The 24283-nt window shown below is 41.0% G+C and overlaps 1 protein-coding gene and 1 long non-coding RNA gene across 2 annotated transcripts; both read right to left on the reverse strand.

The window, feature by feature from the left end:
• Nucleotides 1-1183: 1183 nt before the first annotated feature.
• On the reverse strand, nucleotides 1184-7084 carry LOC311113120 (SLAM family member 8-like; the record flags this gene model as incomplete). Its single annotated transcript, XM_084156269.1, has 5 exons — nucleotides 6933-7084; nucleotides 3310-3612; nucleotides 2602-2871; nucleotides 1484-1603; nucleotides 1184-1230 (listed from the first exon to the last, which is right to left on the reverse strand). Exons 1-5 carry the CDS (start codon nucleotides 6997-6999, stop codon nucleotides 1184-1186), a joined length of 807 nt encoding a protein of 268 aa, XP_084012395.1. The 5' UTR covers nucleotides 7000-7084.
• A 9558-nt stretch (nucleotides 7085-16642) lies between these two features.
• LOC311112899 lies at nucleotides 16643-17088 on the reverse strand. The gene is made up of 3 exons (XR_014610930.1): nucleotides 16972-17088; nucleotides 16825-16849; nucleotides 16643-16736 (listed from the first exon to the last, which is right to left on the reverse strand). It is a non-coding gene; the product is annotated as an uncharacterized lncRNA (long non-coding RNA).
• Between the last annotated feature and the right edge of the window lie 7195 nt (nucleotides 17089-24283).

Below are 24283 nucleotides of genomic sequence, written 5' to 3' on the forward strand. Positions count from 1 at the left end.
CCATAGTAACCACTTTATACATATAATCCAGAGGAACATCCCTTTGATATTTTATGTATAAATTGTACATTTTAATTTTGAAAGCCTGTTAAATTACATGATGTGCCCTTTAGTGTCACGCTCTGGCTCCGGGACTTTGTATGTTGAGCCAGGGTGTGTTCGTTTCGTGGTGTTCTGTTTGGTTGGGTTGTTCTATGTGGTTGTATTTCTTTGTTTGGATGAGTGACTCCAAATCAGAGGTAACGAGTGTCAGCTGTTGGCTCGTTGTCTCTGATTGGGAGCCATATTTAAACTGTCTGTTTTCACCTTGTGGTTGTGGGTTTTTGTTCCGTGTTCAGTCAGTGTTACTGTGGACTTCACGATCGTGTTTTGTTTTGTTCTTGTGCTTTACTAATTAAAGTCATGTTCGTTTCACACGCTGCGCCTTGGTCTACTCCTTCTCGTCAAGACGATCGTGACATTTAGACCATGTGGAGAATTGAATAAATCGGATTTTCGATCAGAGGCAGTAGGGATCACCAGGGATGTTCTGTTGATAAGTGTGTGAATTGGACCATTTTCCTGTCCTGCTAAGCATTCAAAATGTAATGAATACGTTTGGGTGTAAGGGATGTGTATGGAGTAAAAAGTACATTATTTTCTTTAGAATGTAGCGGAGTAAAAGTAAAAGTTGTCATAAATATAAATAGTAAAGAAAAGTACAGATACCCAAAATTACTACTTAAGTAGTACTTTAAAATATTTTTACTTAAGTACTTTACACCTCTGCTGTGTCCATATTGTCTGTGAGTTTCTAGTGGATAGACCATATGGTTCAAGATAAACTAGCCTTATTAATTTTAAAAAGCATCTAATCAACAATGGCCATATTTTCAATTAACTCTGTAACTCTTCCAGCTATTAACTTTTTTCACAAGTGCCACCAGTTTGACCCCACATTTTTTTTTTTACAAATATAAAGGATATTTATGCTAAAACCCTCATATAAAACAACGTTTTGATATATATATATTTTTTTCACAGCTTTGTGATTTAGTTATTTCATATATTTTACGTGATAAGGCCACACAGAGGGCCAGAGATAATTACAGACACCTGTGATCATCTGAAATACCAAAAGGGGCTCTAGTTGTCTAGTGATAAATTCCATACAATTCTTGAAAGTTACCAAAATTCTGGTAGTTTACTGCATACTTACATCTTTCATTCTTGTGTTGTCAGTTAGATCTGCTGTTTATGACAAGAACATAATATCAACCAATAAGATAGATACTAGACAGGATATCCACAAACATACCCAATAATTAATACATTACACACTTCTGAGGTTTCACACTCGCTTTCCGATTTCCATAAATCCCTAAGCCCAACATTTTGAACAAATTATCTAATTATGCTTATGCCACATCATAAACATCCTAAGAATACATCCAGAGCCTAAAATGTCCCTTTAAGTATAGATGAGGCCCTATGCTGTACATACCTGTGTTACAGCGGCCCTTGCAGTAATTCACTGCCACAGCTACAGTGAGGATCAGCACCACAACGCCACCTACTGGTACCCCGATGTAGATCCTATTCCAGGTCAGCCATGTATCATACTCTATAACACAGATGTGATAAGACTGGTGTTTCTTAAACCTGGTCATGGAGACCCAAAGGGGTCCACGTTTTCTTTTTTGCCCTAGCACTAACACACCTGATTCCACTAATCAACTCATCATCATACCTTAGTGGAATCAAGCGTGTAGTGTTAGGGCAACAACTAAGTTGTGCCCCCCTTTGGGTCCCCAGGACCAGGACTAAGAAACACTGGATTAGACCAGTGGTTCCCAACTCCAGTCCTCTAGTACCCCCAACAGCAAACATTTTATGTTGTAGTCCCAGTCAAAACTGTTCGCTGCTCTGGCACCCCAATGGTGGAACAAGCTCCCTCACGACGCCAGGACAGCGGAGTCACTCACCACCTTCCGGAGACATTTGAAACCCCACCTCTTTAAGGAATACCTGGGATAGGATAAATTAATCCTTCTACCCCCCCCCCCCCCCCCCCAAAAAAAAATAATAATTGTAAAGTGGTTATCCCACTGGCTATGGGGTGAATGCACCAATTTGTGAGTCGCTCTGGATAAGAGCGTCTGCTAAATGACGTAAATGTGCCCTTGAGCAAGGCACTTAACCCTAATTGCTCCTGTAGGTCGCTCTGGATAAGAGCGTCTGCTAAATGACTAAAATGTAAATGTAAATGTAGTCCCAGACCAAAAAACCCCCCCAGAATTAACTCAATGAGGGCCTGATGATTAATGACAAGTAGAATCATGTGTGCTTGTCCCGGGGCTACAATAAAAATGTGTACTGTTGGGGGTACTGGAGGACTGGAGCTGGGAACCACTGGATTAGACTCTGCAGTATGCTAAAGCCTACAGAGTTCTATATTATATATACTCAATGTAATCACATGTATTACATAATACTATATATTATATCTACTCAATGTAATCGCATGTACTACATAATACTGTATATTATATTTGACAACATAAGCACAGAAGCACACTGTATGAAAAGTGTATGGAGTGGATTATTATGATATCTGGTTACCTGGGGTTGTTGTGTCATTACTACACTTTACTGTTGTAGATGCAGATTTCCAACTGACTGAGTCGGAGGCGTTGCAGGTTACACTGATGTCTCCGTCTGCTGGTGACAGAGAGAAGTGTATCTGCTGGTCGTCCCTGTACGTCTCATTCCCTCTCTCCCAGGTGTAGGAGAGGTTGGAGAAGACTGACACGTCGCACATTAACCACACTGAACAGGACTGGTTGGCCAATAGCTTCATCTTCTTCTGGATCGCCACCTTGGATATAGGCTCTGAGAGAGAGAGAGAGCGAGAGCAAGAGAGAGAAACAGAGAGATAAACAGAGAGAGAAACACAGAGATAGAGAGAGAGAAAGAGAGGGAGAGAGAGCAAGAGAGAGAGAGAGAGACAGAGAGAGAAACAGAGAGAGAAACACAGAGATAGAGAGAGAGAGAGAGAGAGGGGGAGACAGAGAGAGAGAGAGAGAGAAACAGAGAGAGAAAGAGAGAGAGAGAGAGAGAGAGAGAGAGAGAGAGAGAGAAAGAGAGAGAGAGAGAGAGAGAGAGAGAGAGAGAGCAAGAGAGCGAGAGAGAGAGAGCGAGAGAGAGAGAGAGAGAGAGAGAGAGAGAGAGAGAGAGAGAGAGAGAGAGAGAGAATCATTCTAAATGGAACATACCTTCAGGAGATAGACAATACAGGATACACATTTGGAATAACACAAAGCAGCCTACCATGGATCTGAAGATGGATGGTCTTGGTTGGAATCTGGTGTCCTTCGTTTGATGCAGCAGAAACTAGAAATTCCCCTGAGTCTTGCAGTGTCAGTTCTCTGATTGTTAAACTGAAGTTATTGTCGTTCATCTCTAGTCTCCCCTCAAACTGTGATCTTGGTAAGGTAAAGTTATCTTCAAATTCTGCAATGACCATTTTGTTATACTTCCACTCCATTGACTTTAAATCTTTCCTTTCTAAGCCTGAGGGCAGCTCCACTGAGTCCCCCACTTCTTTGTTGAACAACATAGAAATACCCACACCTGAAACACACAAATACACAACATGACATTCTGACATCAATCAATGGTTACACTTACACTACTGGGCTGTTTTTACTCTGTATGTATTATTCATGTAAGTACAGTGTAGAAAGTATTGTAGTTACTCATTGTTACACTGTACACAGTGTACCTACAGTGTGCCTACACAAATAATGACACAATAATACACTGCAATGTAAAGTGTTACCCCATCAATGAATAGATATTAATGGATTTCATTTAAATAGCACTTTTCCAGGTTTCATTTATACTGTATGACATTTTAAATATCCACATTTAACCTATCTTTACATATTTGAGTGTGTGGGTCCTATACTTTAGTTTATTAAAGTCCACTCCTCCCCCACATTCAGCAGAACAGGATGAGATTACAGGACAAGAGAAGTAGGGGTGGATCTTTATCAATAAATGCTCCTTGGCTCACGTCTAAGTACAAATCAACTATGTGGAAATGCAAACACTTTGGATCCATGAAAAGCTCTATATAAAAACCATGTATTATTATTATTATTATTATTATTATTATTATTATTATTATTACTATTATTACTACTATTACTAGTATCATTATTATCATTATTATTATTATTATTATTATTATTATTGTTATTATTATTATTGTTATTATTATTACTTTTAAATATATATATATTTTTTATGCTATTATTACTATTATTTTTATTGTTACTCTTCTTTTTATTATTACTAATATTACTATAATTACTATTATTATTATTATTATTACATAATGTTTTTACTGTGTAATTATGTACCAGAAATGCATCATACACTCCATGGGCAACAATCAATTATGTATTATTAACCTTTCTTCTTTCATTATTAACATTTCTTCTTTCATTAATTATGAAAAAAAGAATGCAGTTTTCAATGACGCAAACTTTAATATGTAGGACATAATAGCAGTTGTTCTTGTCCCACAGACAAGTTGTTTGGTCACACTTTATTTGGATAGTTCCATATATAGTGCATTCGGAATGTATTCAGACCTCATGACTTTTTTCACATTTTGTTACGTTACAGCCTTATTCTAAAATTGGTTCAAATGCTATTTTTCCCTCATCAATGTACACACAATACCCCATAATGACAAAGCAAAAACAGGTTTTTAGAAATGTGTACAAATTAATTAAAATTTAAAAACTGAAAAATCACATTTACATAAGTATTCAGACCCTTTACTCAGTACTTTGTTGAAGCACCTTTGGCAGCGATTACAGCCTCAAACCTTCTTAGGTATGATGGTACAAGCTTGGCACACCTGTATTTGGGGAGTTTCTCCATTCTTCTCTGCAGATCCTCAGGTTGGATAGAGAGCGTCACTGCACAGCTATATTCAGGTCTCTCCAGAGATGTTCGATCGGGTTCAAGTCTGGGCTCTGGCTGGGCCACTCAAGGACATTAAGAGACTTGTCCCAAAGCCACTCCTGCGTTGTCTTGGCTGTGTGCTTAGGGTTGCTGTCCTGTTGGAAGGTGAACCGTCGCCCCAGTCGGAGGTCCTGAGCGCTCTGGAGCAGGTTTTCATCAATGACCTCTTTGTACTTTGCGGCGTTCATCTTTCCTTCGATCCTGACTAATCTCCCAGTCTTTGCCGCTGAAGAAAAACAACATAGCATGATGCTGACACCACCATGCTTCACTATATGGATAGTGCCAGGTTTCTTCGAGATGTGACGCTTGGCATTCAGGCCAAAAAGTTCAATCTTGGTTTCATCAGACCAGAGAATCTTGTTTCTCATGGTCTGAGAGTCCTTTAGGTTCCTTTTGGCAAACTCCAAGCGGGCTGTCTTGTGCATTTTATTGAGGAGTGGCTTCCATCTGGCCACTCTACTATAAAGGCCTTATTGGTAGAGTGCTGCAGAGATGGTTGTCCTTATGGAAGTTTCGCCCATCTCCACAGAATAACTCTGGAGCTCTGTCAGAGTGACCATTGGGTTCTCAGTCACCTCATTGACCAAGGCCCTTCTCCCCTGAATGCTCAGTTTGGCCGGGCGGCCAGCTCTAGGAAGAGTCTTGATGGTTCCAAACTTCTTCCATTTAAGAATGATCGAGGCCGCTGTGTTCTTGGGGACCTTCATTGCTGCAGACATTTTTTGGTAACATTCCACAGATCTGTGCCTCGACACAATCCTGTCTCGGAGCTCTACCGACAATTCCTTCGACCTCATGGCTTGGTTTTTGCTCTGACATGCACTGTCAACTGTGGGACCTTATATAGTGACAGGTGTGTGCCTTTCCAAATCATGTCAAATCTATTGAATTTACCGCAGGTGGACTCCAATCAAAATACATCTCATGGATTATCAATGGAAAAAGGATGCACCTGAATATAATTTTGATTCTCATAGCATAGGTTCTGAATACTTAGGGTTGTTGTCCTGTTGGATGGTGAACCGTCGCCCCAGTCTGAGGTCCTGTAAGGTATCTGTTTTTTCATTTTTAATACATTTGCAAAAATTTCTAAAAACCTGTTTTCGCATTGTTATAATGGGGTATTGTATCTAGATTGATGAGAATTTGTATTTATTTATTCCATTTTAGAATAGGGGTGTAACGTAAGAGAATGTGGAAAAAGGGAGGTGGTCTGAATACTTTCCGAATGCACTGTAGATGATCTACAGATGGTCATACTATCAACAAACTATCTGTTGAAAAACAACTGCTTGCTAAGTTTAAGTTAAGGTTAGGTTTGGAATAATGGTTAGGGTAAAGGTTAAGGTTAGGATAAGGGTTAAAGTTAGAGTTAGGGCTAGGGTTAGGGTTAGTAGATAGTTAGTGGAAATGTTGTTGACAGTTATTGAACATCTACAAACCATCTACAAACTACCTACTTGGGACTATCCAAATAAAGTGATAGCGAGTTATTTTTGTAAGGGACGCCTTAAAAACATTGGATACAATCCAGTATCACCTTACATTTTATGAATGACATGCATCTAGAACATGATCGTAAGATCTCCTGCTTTCCAGAGGCACTGCAAAAGCTATTGATCCAACTACACCATCACAGACGTAATGTGTTTCATAAAAAAATGCATTATCAAAACACCATGTATGTTTGTCTGAATATAGTCAGAGGTGTTATCACAAAGTAATAAAGTCAATGTTTTGATATATCCAACCAATCACTGACAAGGCACTTCCCAATCAACACACACCATGTACAAACCAACAAGGAAGTTAACCGTTTAACAGTTTTCCTAACTTTATTATGCAAGCAAGTACATGTAATAGATACAAAACATGAACAGGAGAAAGTGAAGAATCCATACAATACTAACCATAGTGGAGGATAGAGAGTAGGAGTATTCCCTGTTTGGAGAAGCAGGAGAGGGGACCACCAGACATCTCTGTTAGGTGTTGTGTGTCTGTTTCCTCTGGCTGTACGTCCTCCCTATCTCTCTGTGACTGACTGGTAGCTAGCTAGACTCACCAAAACACACAGAGAAGAGAGAGAGAGTAGAGAAGGGAGAGAAGAGACTTATTTTGATGAGAGCTGCTGTTCTAAAAAAGACTGCCTGTATGTTAGTTGAAAAGGAAGTCACAATCTATCTGAAAATACCCCTTCACTCAGCTTGAGAGTTAGAGAATGAGGAGTGCGTGTTTGGGGTCTGTTACTGCGGTGATCAGGCTGATGGTATCAGAACGGTGTGTGTGTATTTTCATGTAGGCATCGTATGCCTGCAGAAGGGTTTACATGAGTTATCCTGCATGCTCATTGTTCAGTGTGTTTTTTGTGAGGAAGTGGGTCCTAGCTTACTGACAAAGGCCCCCTTCTGCGTTTCATGTAACATATTGTGTCACTTCCTGTCTGGTGGTCTCTGTGACACAGACACAGTCAGTCTGTCAGTCAGTCAGTCTGTCTGTCTGTCTGTCTGTCTGTCTGTCTGTCTGTCTGTCTGTCTGTCTGTCTGTCTGTCTGTCTGTCTGTCTGCTTGTGTTGGTTGTAGAACTACAGCAGGTTAATGTTAAAGTATAGTGAGAGGTCCTTGCTTTCTTAGATGAGGGGGCGGTTATAAAATGTTGCACATCACTATTTTTATCTGAGAAAGGACATCACGTGTCTCAAGTTCTTGATATGTATTTCTGTTAGTATTTCCTGATGTTGCAACTAAACCATAACTGATCAACCTAAAGTACTAGTTTGGAGAGTTCTCTTTTGACATTTCTCTTCTCTTCTCTTCTCTTCTCTTCTCTTCTCTTCTCTTCTCTTCTCTTCTCTTCTCTTCTCTTCTCTTCTCTTCTCTTCTCTTCTCTTCTCTTCTCTTCTCTTCTCTTCTCTTCTCTTCTCTTCTCTTCTCTTCTCTTCTCTAATAGTCTATAATATTCTATTCTGTTTTATTACCAGGGGTTTTCCAATCAAATGCCAGACATTCAATTATAGAGTTTTGTTATCAGTAATGATGTTGAAACTCTGAAATGTTGCCACCCCAGCACTTTTCCTGGTTTGTTAAAGAGGAAGTGATACACAGTACCAGTACTGACCAGCTCCTCAGAACTGCTGCAGAGAGGATATGACATTAGAAAATGGTCCTTTTCAGGCACACCCTTCCCTAAAAAATCATTATGAAAATCTCAATGAGTCTTCAGCTGATGGGAAACAGCAGTTGAACTAAGCTCATGAGGCATTTATATGTTATATTCTTCAAGATTCATTGGGTATATATCATTAAAGAGATGAACCGGTACTTTTGTACACTTTTTAGCCAGTAGTTGTGAAAGAATCGCTCACAAGCCAAAAGTGGTCCTTGAAAATTGCATACTATATCACATATGTGCAGATTGCTCTCTCTCTCACTCTGCTGTGGGTGCATGATGTGCCTCTTGCTAGCTGTCACTCACATGGCGAGGTGCTGAAGCTCATTGGTTGAACTCAAATTGCTAGGGGGCTGGCCCACTTGGGGGAAATGTAGGGACAATGGCACAACACAGCTTCCAGAAAAACAGTCGCTGTCAAACTAGGGACTTCCTGGGTAATTAAGGTAAGACAGTAATTCTGCTCATATTACACAATACACTACTGTACATATACACAAAAGTATGTGGACACCCCTTCAAATTAGTGGATTCGGCTATTTCAGCCACACCCGTTGCTGACAGGTGTATAAAATCGAGCGCACAGCCATGCAATCTCCACAGACAAACATTTAAAGTAGAATGGCCTTACTGAAGAGCTGAGTGACTTTCAACATGTCACTGTCAAGGATGCCACCTTTCCAACAAGTCAGGGAAATCTTAACGCTACAGCGTACAATGACATTCTTGATGATTCTGTGCTTCCAACTTTGTGGCAAAAGTTTGGAGAATGCCCTTTCCTGTTTCAGCATGACAATGCCCTATGGCACAAAGCGAGGTCCATACAGAAATGGTTTGTCGAAATTGGTGTGGAAGAACATAAAAATAGATATTTAACCAGGCAAGAACAAATTCTTATTTACAATGACAGCCTACCCCGGCCAACACTGAGCCAATTTTGCGCCGCCCTATGGGACTCCCAATCACGGCCGGATTGTGATACAGCCTGGAATTGAACCAGGGTCTGTAGTGACGCCTCTAGCACTGAGATGCAGTGCCTCAGACCGCTGCGCCGCTGGCCTGCACAGAGCCCTGACCTCGACCCCATTGAACACCTTTGGGATGAATTGGAACGCCGACTGCGAGTCAGACCTAGTCGACAAACATCAGTGTCCGACCTCACTAATGCTCTTGTGGCTACATGGAAACAAGTCTCTGCATCAATGCTCCAACATCTAGTGGAAAGCATTGCCAGAAGAGTGGAGGCTGTTATAGCAGCAAAGGGGGGACCAACTCCATAATAATGCCCATGATTTTGGAATTAGATGTTCAACTAGCAGGTTTCCACATACTTTTGGTCATGTAGTGTACTTTGTAGTTTCCACAGTTCCGGAGTATGTCTTTAATTTAAAAGTCCCAAAATGTATGTACCGATCACAGATTTAACTCATACATTGACAAACCCAATAACTTTATTAGGCTGAAGGAGGGCTGGCCAAAACAGGTTGTATGAAAGAGTTGACAATGATGACAACGTCCATTTACTGTAAGAAAGCACTAATGTCATCTCTTGGATGAAAAACTAAAGTTTATTAAAAAGCACAATGCATATATATTCAAAAAGTACAGTTGAATAGAAAAAAAAACATAATAAAAGTATAATACTGATAATATTCTGTAAAATTCATAAAGAAATATGTTAATCTATCATCGAATGACAGATATAATGAATCAAAGATAATACATTTCAGACATTGATAACATAAACAATAAATACAAAATTGCCATGATGGTGCCGCTATGGAACCCATACATTTTTTCTACATTAGTTGTTTTTAATGGTCCAATGCAGACATTTTTATCTCAATATCAAATAATTTCTGGGTAACAATTAAGTATCTTCATGTGATTGTTTTCAATTAAAATGATCCTAAAAAAAAAAAAAATTCTAAGCAAAGCGCAATTTGACAATCAAGAATTTTGCTAGGAATGTCTGGGTGTGGTCTGAGTGGAAAGGGGAAAACTGAATATTAGGTAGGTGTTCCTAATGTTTGGTATACTCAGTGTATATAAAACACAGGAAAATCACGTTTTTGACAGCGCTGGGACTTTAAGTCGTTTTCTTTTGCCATTTTTCTATCAGCTTTTTGTTTTTTGATTGGTAATTCAGAATCCGTAATTAATTGGTCATCCTGAATGAGTTTTAAGTTAGAATTTGCCAGTTTGGCTCACTTGCTACCTACCAAGCTAGCTTGGAGACTGTTTGGATGTGAATGGTTTAGAATGCCACAACACCGGCTTGGAGAGAAGCAGAAGAAGTGAGAGGACTGCATGAGGAGATGGCTGGGACTAGTGGATAAGATACTCTGACTGCTAATGTTATGCTTCTAGTGCCTTTGAGGCAGCATAATAGCATCACCCAAGTGGGTGCTACATGGAGTTAGTGGAGAGGAGTGGCTAGCCAGCTAAGCTAACTATCACCAACCCAGAGCACGGAGGACATGAGGGGGGGGGGCAGCTGCTGACTGTCTCTCTACTCTGACCGGCTCCCTCCTCCACTCATAGGATCATCAGACCATCAATGCTTCCTCAGTTCTCAATGCCATCAGATCTGCTTCCCTGATCATCCGTCATCTTGTCCAGTTCCATTACTCTCACAATTTATACATTTGTTTATGTTTTTTGTTTGTTCTTCTATAAGCAACTCAGCTTTTAACTGCCATTTATGCAACATAAGTCTACTGAACTAGGGCAACATGTAGCCTAGTGGTTAGGAGCAAGCAAAAGGTTGCTGGTTCGAATACCCGGACCGACTAAGGGAAAAATCGCTCTGCGCCTTTGAGCAAGCCACTTAACCCTAATTGCTCCTATAAATCACTCTGGATTAGAGCGTCTGCTAAATGACTAAAATGTAAAAACAAAATAACTAACCAACAAACAATACAATTCAATACAAAGCTGATTATATTGCTGTAGCTGCAGATAAGATCCATAAAAATTACACCATATAACTGTTTAAAAAACTGTTACAGTAATACACAATTAAACCATGATTAATTAAAAACAATGTTTTTTTTGTTTTGTTTAAAAAAAAACACAAATCCTTCATGTAAACTCAGCAAATAAAGAAACGTCCCTTTTTGAGGACAGTGTCTTTCAAAGATAATTTGTAAAAATCCAAATATCTTCACAGATCTTCATTGTAAAGGGTTTAAACACATGCTTGTTCAATGAACCATAAACAATTAATGAACATGCACCACGGTCGTTAAGACACTAACAGCTTACAGACGGTAGGCAATTAAGGTCACAGTTATGAAAACTTAGGACACTAAAGAGGCCTTTCTACTGACTCTGAAAAACACCAAAAGAAAGATGCCCAGGGGCCTTAGGCATGCTGCAAGGAGGCATGAGGACAGCAGATGTGGCCAGGGCAATAAATTGCAATGTCCGACTGTGAGACGCCTAAGACAGCACTACAGGGAGACACGTGTAACAACACCTGCACAGGATCGGTACATCCGAACATCAAACCTGCGGGACAGGAACAGGATGGCAACAACAACTGCCAGAGTTACACCAGGAACGCACAATCCCTCCATCAGTGCTCAGACTGTCCACAATAGGCTGAGAGAGGCTGTTCTGAGGGCTTGTAGGCCTGTTGTAAGGCAGGTCCTCACCAGACATCACCGGCAACAACGTCGCCTGTGGGCACAAACCCACCGTCGCTGGACCAGACAGGACTGGCAAAAAGTGCTCTTCACTGACGAGTCGCGTTTTTGTCTCATCAGGGTTGATGGTCGGATTCGCGTTTATCGTCGAAGGAATGAGCGTTACACTGAGGCCTGTACTCTGGAGCGGGATCGATTTGGAGGTGGAGAGTCCGTCATTGTCTGAGGCGGTGTGTCACAGCATCATCGGACTGAGCTTGTTGTCATTGCAGGCAATATCAACGCTGTGCGTTACAGGGAAGTCATCCTCCTTCCTTATCAAATCAAATCAAATGGTACACTTCCTGCAGGCTCATCCTGACATGACCCTCCAGCATGACAATGCAACCAGCCATACTGCTCGTTCTGTGCGTGATTTCCTGCAAGACAGGAATATCAGTGTTCTGCCTTGGCCAGCGAAGAGCCCGTATCTCAATCCTATTGAGCACGTCTGGGACCTGTTGGATCGGAGGGTGAGGGCTAGGGCCATTCCCCCCAGAAATGTCCGGGAACTTGCAGGTGCCTTGGTGGAAGAGTTGGATAACGTCTCACAGCAAGAACTGGCAAATCTGGTGCATTCCATGAGGAGGAGATGCACTGCAGTGCTTACTGCAGCTGGTGGCCACACCAGATACTGACTGTTACATTTGAATTTGACCACCCTTTTGTTCAGGGACACATTATTCAATTTCTGTTTATGTCTCAGTTGTTGAATCTTGTTATGTTCATACAAATATTTACACATGTTAAGTTTGGTGAAAATAAACACAGTTGACAGTGAGATGACGTTTCTTTTTTTGCTGAGTTTACAATGTGTTATTGTGTGTGTGTGTTTGTGTGTGTTTGTGTGCATAATCCATGTTCCCAGGTTTCTCCTGCTCCTCCTCTGATGGTGTGTCCCTCCAGCTCCCTCAAGGACCTGTAACATATCACCACACAAAGTGATTTATCCCTCCATCTCCCTCAGGGACCTGTAACATATCACCACACAAAGTGATTTATCCCTCCATCTCCCTCAAGGACCTGTAACATATCACCACACAAAATGATTTATCCCTCCAGCTCCCTCAAGGACCTGTAACAGATCACAACACAAAGTCATTTATCCCTCCATCTCCCTCAGGGACCTGTAACATATCACCACACAAAGTGATTTATCCCTCCATCTCCCTCAAGGACCTGTAACATATCACCACACAAAGTGATTTATCCCTCCAGCTCCCTCAAGGACCTGTAACATATCACCACACAAAGTGATTTATCCCTCCATCTCCCTCAAGGACCTGTAACATATCACCACACAAAGTGATTTATCCCTCCAGCTCCCTCAAGGACCTGTAACATATCACCACACAAAGTGATTTATCCCTCCATCTCCCTCAAGGACCTGTAACATATCACCACACAAAGTGATTTATCCCTCCAGCTCCCTCAAGGACCTGTAACAGATCACAACACAAAGTGATTTATCCCTCCATTTCCTTCAAGGACCTGTAACATATCACCACACAAAGTGATGTATCCCTCCAGCTCCCTCAAGGACCTGTAACTTATCACCACACAAAGGTATTTATCCCTCCCTCTCCCTCAAGGACCTGTAACATATCACCACACAAAGTTATATATCCCTCCATCTCCCTCAAGGACCTGTAACATATCACCACACAAAGTTATATATCCCTCCATCTCCCTCAAGGACCTGTAAGATATCACCACACAAAGTTATATATCCATCCATTTCCTTCAAGGACCTGTAACATATCACCACACAACTTTTTTTTAGAGGTATACTTTAAATAGATGCAGTATACTTTGATATCAAAGCATTGGCTCAATAAGTATAATACAGGTGTAGCATCTTAATATGATCATCCTGTTGTTGCAGGACATTTCCTGCACAGTATGAAATGCAAACTCGTAGTGTATTCAAGGTTTAAAAGAGGCTTCTAAAGTTTTGTATTTCCACTTCAGAATTTCAGACTTGATTTTCCCTAAATACAGATGTATCAAGCCCTACAAAAATGTCCATGCATTCTAATACACACAATAATTCACATATCCTTTTGCTGCAGGAGTATTTTCATTCTGTGAGAAACTGGTCAAATTAAGATCCTACACCTGTATTAGTGTCAATGGCATATGGCTATTAGTCTTACCTGTGGCTTTGTGTGGCTTCACTTGAGAATAGACTGAATCTGCTACTGGTGGGGTTGCTGTTTATGTAGGAGGATAAACATCAGCATAATATAATAGTTATATCAATAATAATATCAATAATAATATCCATAATAATATCCATAATAATATTCATAATAATATCCAGAATAATGTACAGAATAATAAACATTTATTCAATATGGGTCAAAGAGGAGTGAGGTTCTGATAGGGGGAATATGGAGGGAGGGATGTCTAGTCTTACCTCTCTTCTTCTTGGCTTTGACCTTCTTTTGGAGGTCAACCTCAGCATAGGTCACATCAACAGGTCCAGCTGCTGCTGACAATGGACATTTCCAGTCAACAAATGAAGGAATTAGCTTATTGCATATTTGACCTCTTCATCACAAACTCAGAAATTACGAATTAAGGTTTTAATGACTGCCAACCTGTATAATGGTTCTTACCAGTGGCTTCCCCTGTCTTCACCTCAGAGTAGACAGGATTTTCTTTTGGATAATCTCTCTTTACTGAGGAGGAAGAAGTACAGAGAACTTGTAAATATATATATTATTATACGTGTGTGTGTCATATATATATAAAGTATACACTAATGTTCAAAGGTTTGGGGTCAGTTATAAATGTCCTTGTTTTCCATGAAAACATTTATGAAATGAGTTTGAATAGGAAATATAGCAAAATGCATAGGAAATGTAGTCATTGACAAGGTTAGAAATAATGATTTTTTATATAAATAATAATTGTGTCCTTCAAACTTTGCTTTCGTCAAATAATCCTCAATTTGCAGCAAAAACAGCCTTGCAGACCTTTGGCATTCTAGTTGTCATTTTGTTGAGGTAATCTGAAGAGATTTCACCCCATGCTTCCTGAAGCACCTCCCACAAGTTGGATTGGCTTGATCACCACTTCTTACGTACCATACGGTCAAGCTGCTCCCACAACAGCTCAATAGGGTTGAGATCCTGTGACTGTGCTGGCCACTCCATTATATACAGAATACCAGCTGACTGCTTAATAGTTTTTATATAGTTTGGAGCTGTGCTTTGGGTTATTCTCTGTTGTAGGAGGAAATTGGCTCCAATCAAACGCCATCCACAGGGTATGGCATGGCGTTGCAAAATGGAGTGATAGCCTTCCTTCTTCAATATCCCTTTTACCCTGTACAAATCTCCCACTTTACCACCACCAAAGCACCCCCAGACCATCACATTGCCTCCACCATGCTTGACAGATGGCAAATTTCGATTCCTCTGTCCAGTGTCTGTGTTCTTTTGCCCATCTTAATCTTTTATTTTTATTGGCCAGTCTGAGATATGGCTTTTTCTTTGCAACTCTGCCTAGAAGGTCAGCATCCCGGAATGGCCTCTTCACTGTTGACGTTGAGACTGGTGTTTTGCGGGTACTATTTAATGAAGCTGCCAGTTGAGGACCTGTGAGGCGTCTGTTTCTCAAACTAGACACTCTAATGTATTTGTCCTCTTGCTCAGTTGTGCACCGGGGCCTCCCACTCCTCTTTCTATTCTGGTTAGAGCCAGTTTGCGCTGTTCTGTGAAGGGAGTAGTACACAGCGTTGTACGAGATCTTCAGTTTCTTGGCAATTTCTCGCATGGAATAGCCTTCATTTCTCAGAAAATAATAGACTGACGAGTTTCAGAAGAAAGTTATTTGTTTCTGGCCATTTTGAGCCTGTAATCAAACCCACAATTGCTGATGCTCCAGATACTCAACTAGTCTCAAGAAGGCCAGTTTTATTGCTTCTTTATTCAGCACAACAGTTTTCAGCTGTGCTAACATAATTGCAAAATGGTTTCCTAATGATCAATTAGCCTTTTAAAATGATAAACTTGGATTAGCAAACACAATGTGCCATTGGAACACAGGACTGATGGTTGCTGATAATGGGCCTCTGTACGCCTATGTAGATATTTCATAAAAAATCTGCCGTTTTCAACTACAATAGCCATTTACAATCTTAACAATGTCTACACTGTATTTATGATCAATTTGATGTTATTTTAATGGACAAATAATTTGCTTTTCTTTCGAAAACAAGGACATTTCTAAGTGACCCCAAACTTTTGAACGGTAGTGTGTGTGTATATATATGTACACATTGTAACTCATCTTAGATCCACTGCTATATTTCTTTCTCAATATATGTCACAGTTGAGAGTCACCTTTCTTTTTCTTGTCCAACTTGTTCAGTTGAATCTGGGCGTAAGTCACATGACTTGGTCCAGCAGCAGAAGCACCAGCAGCATCTGAGACATAATACACAAACACCTCCACTTAGTCAAACTCTACATGTCATATTAAATGAAGACAAGCAGGCTACTACACATTCATACTGAAAACATTACATTACACTACCATTATCATTGTTGTCTGAGGGATTGATCGTATTGTAGATGTTAGTGCCACCTGTTGGTCATAGAAGAGAGAGGCAGGTTAGTTAGGTTGATTATCCCTTAGCTTGACTAGGGACACAGTGTACGGTAACATGTTGTAAACAAAGTGGATGTTGATGAGCCAGTGTATGAGGTTACAGAGAGAGGAGAGTGGTAGAGGTCTGGGCTGAGAGACTGACCATGCTGCTGATGTGTATACCCAGTATCAGGAGCCTGGCCCTGGGTAGATCCTTGGTCCTGTTGGGGGTCCTGGTTGGTGCTCTGGGGCTGAGGGGGCCTACAGGGAGAGAGATACTCAGCATAGGAAGCACAGAGAAGATGTTATACTGTACATATCAATATAGTTGAGAGACAGGTGTACTCACCAGAATATTCTGATGAAACAGGAACCTTTAATGACAAACGCATTGTGTTATGTACTGAACTTTCTTCAAAAACGTATATTTAGAAATGTCTCTCCTAAACATGTAATAGAATGTTTTGTATTAAATGACAAACAGCCAAAGTCTCACCTTTGCTGTATTGATTTCTCCACAGCAGGACCAGGAGAATGACCAGTAGAACACCAGCAACAACCAGACCCACAACCACTCCTACTAGGACTGATGTAGAGGATCCAGGAGCTACGACTGGAGAGAGAACACACTCTGATAGAGGTTATATAGGTTTAGAGTATAGAGCATGAAAAGAAAGTAGGTTGGCCCATCTTTTGACAATTTAGTTGAGAGATCATATTTTCTAGGGGATTGCAAATCCAAAACTATATTAACATCAACACTTAAATCACATGTTTTTCACACAGATAATAAAGAGGTAACTAACTTGTGATCATAAATGTTTTCTCACCTCTCACTGTCACCCAGCTCTCTGGTGATTCTCCTTGACCTGATTTACACTTATAGAATCCTTCGTCTGACTTGGATACTGTAGGGATGGTCATCTCTCCTGTGGTCTCATTCTTGATGAGTAGTCCATCTTTATAGAAATCAGCCTTGGGGTTAGGATTTGTTTCTTGATATCTAAATGTACAGCTCAGAGTCAGAGAGTCTCCTTCAGTCACGGGATGAGCAGGGCTCTCCAGGATCACATCACCATCTGTGTAACATAATATAGAAATAATACTGTAAATCTGGAGTCATCCCTCACAATACATCAACATCTTATGAGCTTGTATTTATGAGATGCAATCATTCAGTTAGAGAATTGAACATCCTATCATATATATGTAGAAATATTAGTGAGTGTTGTACAATAGACGTACCATTTACTGTGATGTTGACAGCATTACTGTACTCTCCTGATCCAGACTCACACCAGAACACTCCACTGGACCATGTGTATGTGTAGCTGATGGTACATGTGGACCCTGTTATTGATCCCCGGTTAGAGACACACCCTGACCTCACTCCTCTCTCTCTGTAGCTCATCAGTCTCCATCCAGTAGAGTTCCCCTTCTCCTCACAGCTCAGTGAGAGAGACTTTGATGTAAAGTGTTGAGTTGCGTTGGGACTTATTCTGAGAGACACTGAAGGCTGCAGATCTGAAACAGAGAGACAGAGTCAAACCTATAGTTATATACACACATGAGGGTAACTTAAATATGATTCAATACATTTTCAATGCAGTTAGTTACCTCCTGACCAGAGAAACTGAGGTTCACTGTAGAGTGTGTCATAGACTGGGTCTCCTCTCCCAGCCCTACACACATATCCTCCTGTGGGAGTAGGACCAGCAGGGATCAGAGTGTTGGAGTCTTCAGTAGTCCCATTGCCTGCTTCTGGTAGACGCTGAAAAGAGTAGGACTGCTCTGTTAAAGTGGGAACCGTCCTGTACCAGGAGAACCTCCAGCCTGTAGACGTCTTGTCAACTTCACAGCGCAGAGACACTGAGTCTCCAGGGTTCAGCCACTGAGGATAGATACTCAGAACAGCCTTGGGTTGATCTGTGATCAGACAGAGGACATGTTTGAGTTTTCTAACTTTCAGTCTTATCAATGATTATTGTTACCCATGGAGATGTTTACATGATTAGATAGACTCACCAGACACAGTCAGTTGTACAGCATCACTGGTCTTGGAGATCTTGTTTCCCTTTACACCCTTACAGGTATATGAACCACTGATAGACACGTAGACAGGACTGATTCTGTACTCAGACTTTGTATTAGAGTAGACTGAATAACCATTCTTATACCACTCATACCGCCAGTCAGTGTCTCCTCCCTGTATGTCACATCTCATAGTGACAGTCTCTCCTCTAAATATCTGGGTCCAGTTGGGTTGGAGGGTCAGAACAGCTACAGGTCTCTCTGCACAGACACAACACAGACAACTAACTGAATAAACAGTTGCACAATTGTAAATGTCTTTATTTATCAAAAGGTCTACTCATGTTAGGTATAATGGTTACAATGAGCAGACCAAATATTACACCTTAAATTACTTTATATCCATATACAATAGCAGCCGTTTATCATAAAACTGTTTTAGACTCACCAGTAATATTTATCTGGACTGGGTTACTGTACAGGGTATAGTAGACTGGGTCTCCTCTCCCAGCTCTGCACCAGTACTGTCCTCCATCAGAGACACTGACCCTGCTGAGTGTGTAGGAGTATCCAGAGGTTGAGGTTACTGGTGTAGAGTCTGGTCTGTGTCTGTACCAGTAAAACTTCCATCCATAAGACTCTACTGTACAGGTCAGTGTCACACTGTCTCCTGTGAATACGTTCGCTTGGTCTAAACTCAGTGTAGCCGTCGGACGACTATCTGTTGGAATCAAGAAATGTGTGTGATGCATCTGGAAAACATGGATCTGATCTGCTGCATGATATGTCCTCTTGATGGGTATAGGTTCAAAACTCAGTGAGGCAGAATAGTCTACAGGCACACAGAAAGTGTCTACATGATTGACTCAACAACAACAGTGTCTATCTATCTGTATGACAAGAGAGAACAGAACAAAGTAATGTACCTTTAACAGTGAGAGTGACAGGATCACTTGTTAGTGAAGATGTGGGTCTAGACACTCTGTTCCCTTCACACCAGTAGAGACCCTGGTCAGACACAGCAACTCTACTGATCGTGAGGGTGTCTCCTGTTACAGTGTGTCTGACAGACTGGGATGCTACATTATAATTCCTGTCTTTGTGCCACATATATCTCCAGCTACTGTAAGACCGTGTTGAACACGTCAGAGTAACTGTCTCTCCAGGGAACACAGGGTTGGGTTTTACAGTCAGTGTAGCTTTGGGAAGAGCTGAGGAAACAGAGCACAAAACATCTTAATACATGGCTGGTAATTCAGCTGTTTCTGTAACGTTATAATTCAAGTCTATTTTACATATGGTATGTTGACTCCATTCAGTTAGAATTTACATCGTATACAGTATATTTATATTAAGTGTGTATACAGTGTATACATTTATATTAACCCTCAGTGGCTCTGAATTTAGAAAGTCTAGATTGAAGACCAACAGTGAGCTCACCAGTGATGATGATGGGGAGAGCTGAGCTGAGATTTGATATCTGGGGCCGACCGTTCCTCGTCCCAACACACTTGTACTGACCAGCCTGGTCACGGAGTGAGATGGTGTTTTTTCTGGTCTGAATGGGAAGTTGGTTGTCTCTGAACCAGCGGTACATCCAGTCTGTATAGTCTGATATGTCACACTGCAGAGTGACTGTCTCTCCAGGGTAGAGGAGACCCTGAGGAGTGACTATCTTCACTGAGGCCGTGGGCAGAGCTGTGGAAACAGTTATATGAAGACAAATGCAGTCAGAGCACCAATCTTTCCAAAGTATGATCTGACTTTAGTAAGTAGTACGGTAACTATTATTTTAGACATATACACAATATATACAAAAGTATGTGGACACCCCTTCAAATTAGTAGATTTGGCTATTTCAGCCAAACCCGTTGCTGACAGGTGTGTAAAATCGAGCACACAGCAATAGAATCTCCATAGACAAATATTGGCAGTTGAATGGCCAAACAGTTACATATAACTGTGCCCCTGCACATTGACTCTGTACCGGTACCCCCTGTATATAGCCTCCCTACTGTTCTTCTTTTTTTTTTTTTACCATTCAGGGTGACTCTGACAGGATCACTGATGATTGATGATATGGATCTGGACTGGATCTCTCCCTCACACCAGTACTGACCCTGGTCAGACACACCAGCTCTACTGATGATGAGGGTGTCTCCTGTTATAGTGTGTCTGCCAGACTGGGATACTACATTATCATTCCTGTCTTTGTACCACTGATAGCTCCAGCTACTGTCAGACCCTACTGAACACGTCAGGGTGACTGTCTCTCCAGGGAACACAGGGTTGGGTTTTACAGTCAGTGTAGCTGTCAGTAATGCTGTAGGTGGGTGTAGTGGTGGAATCAAGCGCAGGACACCGAAGTATAGTCCAAAAGACTTTAGTGCAATTTCCAACAAGGAAAATCGAACAAACTCGCCCGAAGGCGACAAAACAAAAGGCGCACTACACAGGTGCGTAAAACGCTCCAACACTGTGGAGTAAAGCTCAACCGAGCGAATAAGTAATGCTACAAGCACAACACACGACAGAAATAAATCAATCACACACAACACTAGACAAACACAACGAGAAACTTATAGGACACTAATTACACTAAACGAGAACAGGTGTCACAACAAACAGACAAAAGCAAACGAACATAGAAACATGCAACGGTGGCAGCTAGTATTCCGGAGACAACTAATGCCGAAGCCTGCCCGAACAAGGAAGAGAGGCAGCCTCGGCCGAAACCGTGACAGTAGCTTTGGGAAGAGCTGAGGAAACAGAGCACAAAACATCTTAATACATGCCTGGTAATTCAGCTGTTTCTGTAACGTTGTGATTCAAGTCTATTTTACATATGTTATGTTGACTCCATTCAGTTAGAATTTACAGTGTTTACAGTGTATTTATATTAAGTGTGTATACAGTGTATACATTTATATTAACCCTCAGTGGCTCTGAATTTAGAAAGTCTAGATTGAAGACAAACAGTGAGCTCACCCGTGATGATGATGGGGAGAGAAAAGCTGAAATATGAATTCTGGGGCCGACCTGTCCTTGTCCCATCACAGTTGTAGTGACCAGCCTGGTGAGGGAGTGAGATGGTGATGGTGTTTCTGTTCTGAAGGGGAAGCTCTTGGTTGTATCTGAACCAGTGGTACGTCCAGTCTGTGTAGTCTGATATGTCACACTGCAGAGTGACTGTATCTCCAGGGTAGAGGAGACCCTGTGGAGTGACTATCTTCACTGAGGCCGTGGGCAGAGCTGTGGAAACAGTTATATGAAGACAAATGCAGTCAGAGCACCAATCTTTCCAATGTATGATCTGACTTCAGTAAGTAGTACGGTAACTATTATTTTAGACATATACACAATATATACAAAAGTATGTGGACACCCCTTCAAATTAGTAGATTTGGCTATTTCAGCCAAACCCGTTGCTGACAGGTGTGTAAAATCGAGCACACAGCAATAAAATCTCCATAGACAAATATTGGCAGTTGAATGGCCAAACAGTTACATATAACTGTGCCCCTGCACATTGACTCTGTACCGGTACCCCCTGTATATAGCCTCCCTACTGTTATTTGTATTTATTTTTTTACCATTCAGGGTGACTCTTACAGGATCACTGATGATTGATGATATGGATCTGGACCGGATCTCTCCCTGACACCAGTAGAGACCCTGGTCAGACTCAACAGCTCTACTGATGGTGAGGGTGTCTCCTGTTATAGTGTGTCTGACAGACTGGGATACTACATTATCATTCCTGTCTTTGTACCACTGATAGCTCCAGCTACTGTCAGACCCTACTGAACACGTCAGAGTAACTGTCTCTCCATGGTATGCAGGACTTGGCTTTACTGTCAGTGAAGCTTTATCCAGCAACTTCGCGTGGGACAACATTCCACAGGACTAAATTAAAAGCCTGATCAATAATAACAAGTATTAACTCACCAGTAATATTTATCTGGACTGGGTCACTGTACAGGGTATAGTAGACTGGGTCTCCTCTCCCAGCTCTGCACCAGTACTGTCCTCCATCAGAGACACTGACCCAGCTGAGTGTGTAGGAGTATCCAGAGGTTGTGGATACTGGTGTAGAGTCTGGTCTGTGTCTGTACCAGTAAAACTCCCATCCATAAGACTCTACAGTACAGATCAGTGTCACACTGTCTCCTGTGAATACGTCCTCTTTGTCTGAACTCAGTGTAGCCGTCGGACTACTATCTGTTGGAATCAAGAAATGTGTGTGATGCATCTGGAAAACATGGATCTGATCTAATGCATGATATGTCCTCTTGATGGGTAAAGGTTCAAAACTCAGTGAGGCAGAATAGTCTACAGGCACACAGAAAATGTCTACATGATTGACTCAACAACAGTGTCTATCTATCTGTATGACAAGAGAGAGAACAGAACAAAGTAATGTACCTTTTACAGTGAGAGTGACAGGATCACTTGTTAGTGAAGATGTGGGTCTAGACACTCTGTTCCCTTCACACCAGTACTGACCCTGGTCAGACACACCAGCTCTACTGATGGTGAGGGTGTCTCCTGTTACAGTGTGTCTGGCAGACTGGGATACTACATTATCATTCCTGTCTTTGTACCACTGATAGATCCAGCTACTGTCAGACCCTACTGAACACGTCAGAGTAACTGTCTCTCCAGGGTATGCAGGGTTTGGCTTCACAGTCAGTGTAGCTTTGGGCAGAGCTGTGAAAACATATCACAGATTAGACATATTACCTAAACTGGATACATAAGTAGCTAATGTAACTGGGAGCTGTTGGGGTGTAGGTAAGAACAGCCTTTGTGCTTTTCTGACCAAATAAAACCAGAATGACACAATTGCCTCACACCTGTTAAAATCAAACCAGCATGATACAATTGCTTTACACGTGTTAAAATCAAACTAGCATGATACAATTCCCTTACACATGTTAAATCAAACCAGCATGAAACAATTGCTATACACATGTTATTTTGAGACATTAAAACCACAAAATACGTCCAGCCAAAAGCAGCTTTAAAAATCACAAATAAATAAATAGAATTAAGCATTAAGAGATGGAGGCTTGATGAAGTGAACGAATATCTACCATTATCATGTTCACAGTGTCCAGAGTTGATGAGTGTACTCAGCACTGCAACAAAGAAAGTCACATTGCACCAGTATTAGCTTGGAATAAATAACAACATGCCATATACATGTTACTGATTGCCAAATCTGTGCTGTACTTTATTTTTAAAGTTGCAATCTGTGATTTCTATATAGATTTCTGCGCTTTTAAATGAATAATAGCCATTAATTCTTGAACAGTTTAACTTTTAGCTGTGAAACACGTTATCATGTGAAATGCATGTCGTTTTTCCGTAAGGGTAGTACAACTGTCATATCCCATTATAACTCAAAATCTACTGTTATTTTATGACAATGTTTGTTAACAATGTCAGTGTAAACAAACAATGTAGGTACATGAATTAATTCCCCTAGACCCATTCCTCAGCCGTATACCACAACAAGTGGCAGGGTGGCCATTTTGTGGTAGTTTCAATTACGGACTGCAGCTTTAAATGGCCACTTACTTACCATGTCCTCCAATCCCACTTTAGTACCATTTACTAATACGCATTTGAACTGTTTTATCAATTAGGGATAAAAGACACAAACAAGCTAAAGCATTGAAACTGTCTTCATTTACATGATTGTCTTATACCTTTGTTCAATCAAAGCCTTAGTAAATCAGGTAATTAGTGTTGATACACAAACACACTAACTC

The sequence above is a fragment of the Coregonus lavaretus genome (genome assembly GCF_964263955.1).
Source record: "Coregonus lavaretus genome assembly, chromosome: 39".
Classification (NCBI taxonomy): domain Eukaryota; kingdom Metazoa; phylum Chordata; class Actinopteri; order Salmoniformes; family Salmonidae; genus Coregonus; species Coregonus lavaretus.